Below are 3830 nucleotides of genomic sequence, written 5' to 3' on the forward strand. Positions count from 1 at the left end.
GGCTCTGGCGGGACGGGCTCCCGTCCCGGCAACCCGCGGCGCGAGGCAGCGGTGAAGGGCGCTGCTGCGGGAGGCGAACTGCGCGGTTGCGGGGAGGAGGGGGTGGGGGGAGCGGGGGCGGTCTGCAGGAGGAGGAGGAGGTCGTGCGGGGGGCGGTTTTTCTTTTTTTTTTGACTGCGGGACGATTTTTAGTGCGGGGCGATTAGCGATCGATCGTGCCTTGTTGCGTGGTTGGTAGCGTTAAACACAGAATGATTAAGGACCATTAGATTTTAATGATGGATGGGTGGGATTATTTGGATCTGCCCCTCTTTTTTTTTATAGTGGTAGTAGATAGTAGATAGTAGATGATGAATAAAGCAAGACCCTGGAATTTGTTTCCAAACCCATCCGCCAACGTCAGCCATCGGTCACCGATCGTACGGCCAGAGACGAGCCACGCGCTCCGCCGCTCGTGCGGACCCTCCCAACCAGCCTATATTTACACGCACCCTCCCCATCCATCCCGACCCCTCTCTGCCTCCTCCGCCGCGCCGCCACAGCCAGGTCAGGTGCGCCTCCCCCGTCCCCGCCCCGCCCCGGCCGCGGCAGCGAAGCCGCCGGATCGATCGAGGGGATTGCCGCCGCTTTCCCGCTCCCGAGGTGCGTGTCCGCCCGACCCCCAGATTGTCTGCTGTCCCCCGTCTTCCTCTCGGCGGCCGATCTAGGTTTCGCGGTAGATTTTTGCGTGTTCTGGGTGGACGATTCGTCGATTTGCGCCTGGTAGATGTCTGATGCAGTAGGTGTTGCACGTCTCTCGAAAGCAAATAGATCGTTGCGCCCGAATCGGTTGTTCGGGAGATTTAGGCTTGGAATGACCCGAGGTTGGGCGATAGGGGAATTGAATCTAGGGTTTTGTAATTTCTGTGCTGGAAGATTTGTTGCTAATTGAATCATAGGTGTTCCCCATGAGATTGCTAGAGCAAACAAATTGATCCTCAAAATCTGTTGTAAATAACATCCTAATGAATCTAGGCATCTAGGGTTCTGCAAATTCTATGGTGTTTATATTAACTGATGGGTCATAGGGAAACTGGTTTTGTTTACAATTTGTAGAGCAGATAAATCGCCCCCCAATTTTGCTGTTGGGTCGGGAGTATAAGTTTGGAATACGAGATTAACTAACATGGGAATTGAATGTAGGGCTATGCAAATTCTATGTTGGAATACCTTCGATATTAAGGGGAAGTGAATTTATGGTCAGCAGTAGATGCTTAATCTAGGCATCTAGGGTTCTGCAAATTCTATATGTTATATTAACTATAATAGGGCATAGGGAAATTGAATTTGTATTCAATTTTCTGCGCAGATAAATCACTCTCCAAATTTTGCTGTTGGGCTGTGAGTTTAAGTTAGGAATATGTAGAGATTAACAAACATGGGAATTGAATGTAGGGCTCTGCAAATTCTATTTTGAAATACTGTTGATGTTAAGGGGAACTGAATTTATGGTCGGCAGTAGATGCTTGTCTGGGTTAACTAATAGGGTGTTTTTGTTATATTCTTAGCCATCATCTATGCTGCGACAGCTTCTGCTTGCCTACTGCTGCTGTTGAGTGCTCTTTGCTGAATCCTTTTGTGGGGCTAGTAGTGCTTGTTTGAAGGGATGCCTGGGTGATTCTTAGGTCAGGTGTATACCAGTGGCCTTGTTTAGTGGAGCTTGGGGTTTATGATTTAGACGCATGTTTTACTGGATTACAAGAGGTTTGTGAAAATGTATGCTGCAGTCTGCTCTAAATTATGTGTGCATCTATGCCGTTCTGGTTGGTACTTCTTTTTTGTTTGTTTCGGGTTGTTCTCTTCAATCAAAGATTAATATTCTAAAACGGTGTGCAGATTAGGTTTTAAAACGGATCGAATAGTAATCTTTGTCTGGCGGATATAACAAGGCCTGCAACCCAGAAGGAGTGCCCTCGTGCAACAGGCAAAAAGTTACTTCTTTTGTGCTATGTTGTTTGGTCTCTTTTTGCAGTTGCAGGGGGAGAAACACTAACATTCTAGTGGGAGGAACACTTCATCTCTTTATTTCTGGTTTAACCGTTTTCAACGGTGTGCAGATTTATAGGTTAAAAAATTGATCAGTTTACTAGGAGCAGATCTAGTCCTGATGATGCCTGAAGTAGATCATGATTCTTCTGGTCTTCTTTCTATTCAGCTTGTTGTTATAATATTAACGAGTTTGAATAAGTGTGCAGATTAGGTTAAAAATGGACTGGGAATAGCTTGTGCTTTATAATGTTCCAACCAAACAGTGAGCGTTACAGGGGTAAATTCACAGGAATTGTACATGTTGGTGATATTAAAAAAGATACATAGGTCTTGTGAGCCTGGTTGGTTTAATCCTATATGTTCCCTTCGATATTTTGTCTTCTGTAATGCACTATGACGACCTTAATCGAGGTATTCCAGTATTCCTTGCTCCCTGTTCTTGCCAGAGAACCCAATAATGTATTTTTAAGCACATAGATTCTTTTGTTCTAGATAAGAATTTCTGATGCCGTTCTTATCTTTGTTTTGTGCAGCTTCAGCATCATCTGAAGTGCTCCCAAAACAATGGCGGAGCACTTGGCTTCAATTTTTGGCACGGAGAAGGATAGGGTCAACTGCCCCTTTTACTTCAAGATTGGAGCTTGCCGTCATGGGGACCGTTGCTCCCGTCTGCACAACAGGCCAACCACATCGCCAACTATTGTGCTTGCTAACATGTACCAGCGGCCTGATATGATTACCCCTGGAGTTGATGCCCAAGGTGTGGCTATTGCACCAGAGAAGATGCAGGAGCACTTTGAGGACTTCTATGAGGATATCTATGAGGAGCTGAGCAAGTTTGGTGAGGTTGAGACCCTGAATGTGTGCGACAACCTTGCTGACCACATGATCGGGAATGTCTATGTCCAGTTCAGGGAGGAAGAGCAGGCAGTGGCTGCTCACAATGCCCTCCAAGGCCGCTTCTACTCTGGTCGCCCGATCATTGTGGAGTACTCCCCTGTGACAGACTTCCGGGAGGCGACCTGCAGGCAGTTTGAGGAGAACAGCTGCAACCGTGGCGGCTACTGCAACTTCATGCACGTGAAGCAGATTGGTAGGGAGCTCAGGAGGAAGCTATATGGTGGGCGTTCCAGGAGGAGCCACGGGAGGAGCCGCAGCCCCAGCCCGCAGCACAGGAGGGACAACCGTGACCGTGGTGGTGACTTCCGCCGTGATGGCCGGGATGAATACCGTGGTGGCGGTGGCGGTGGTGGCGGCGGTTACCGTGGAGGCGATGGAGGTGATGGTGGCGGTTACCGTGGTGGGGGCGGTGGTGGTGGCTACCGTGGAGGTGATGGGGGTGGCTATCGCGGTGGTGGTGGTGGCGGTTACCGTGGTGGCGGGAGGGGTGGAGGTGGTGGCAGGCATGACAGGTACGATGATGGACCGAGGCGCAGGTACGGTGGCAGCCCACCGCGGCGCGGAAGGAGCCCTCCAGCAAGGGAGAACAGCGAGGAGCGCAGGGCCAAGATTGAGCAGTGGAACCGTGAGCGGGAGGAGAAGAAGTGATGAACCGCGGGTAGTTTTACTGCAAGCATTATTTACCTTTTCATTCATGTGTCGTTAGTTTGCTCCTATGTTGGTTTGCTGTCAGACATTAGTGTGTGGGTCGATATAGTACTATTGCTTGGTTGAGTGGCCTGTCAAGTGCAGGATTCTATTAGAGGCGTACAAGCTGCTATTTGTGCTCAATATTATTGCCGGACCTGTTCTTGTATTATCTGAAAAGTTTACCGTGTTCTGCTTTTGTTGGTTTGATCTTA

General features: G+C 49.0%; 1 protein-coding gene across 3 annotated transcripts; it reads left to right on the plus strand.

Annotated features, from left to right (window-relative positions):
* The first annotated feature begins 432 nt into the window (after positions 1 to 432).
* On the plus strand, positions 433 to 3830 carry LOC123145919 (splicing factor U2af small subunit B). 3 transcript variants are annotated; one of them, XM_044565450.1, is made up of 3 exons: positions 494 to 642; positions 1876 to 1963; positions 2562 to 3830. In XM_044565450.1, the coding sequence occupies exon 3, from the start codon at positions 2593 to 2595 to the stop codon at positions 3574 to 3576; it is 984 nt and encodes a 327-aa protein (XP_044421385.1). In that variant the 5' UTR covers positions 494 to 642; positions 1876 to 1963; positions 2562 to 2592; the 3' UTR covers positions 3577 to 3830. The 3 variants fall into 3 exon arrangements, with proteins under 3 accessions (XP_044421376.1, XP_044421385.1, XP_044421378.1); XM_044565441.1 differs by lacking the exon at positions 1876 to 1963 and having other exon boundaries at positions 433 to 642; XM_044565443.1 differs by lacking the exon at positions 494 to 642 and having other exon boundaries at positions 661 to 2439.

This window comes from Triticum aestivum, chromosome 1B, assembly GCF_018294505.1.
Source record: "Triticum aestivum cultivar Chinese Spring chromosome 1B, IWGSC CS RefSeq v2.1, whole genome shotgun sequence".
NCBI lineage: Eukaryota > Viridiplantae > Streptophyta > Magnoliopsida > Poales > Poaceae > Triticum > Triticum aestivum.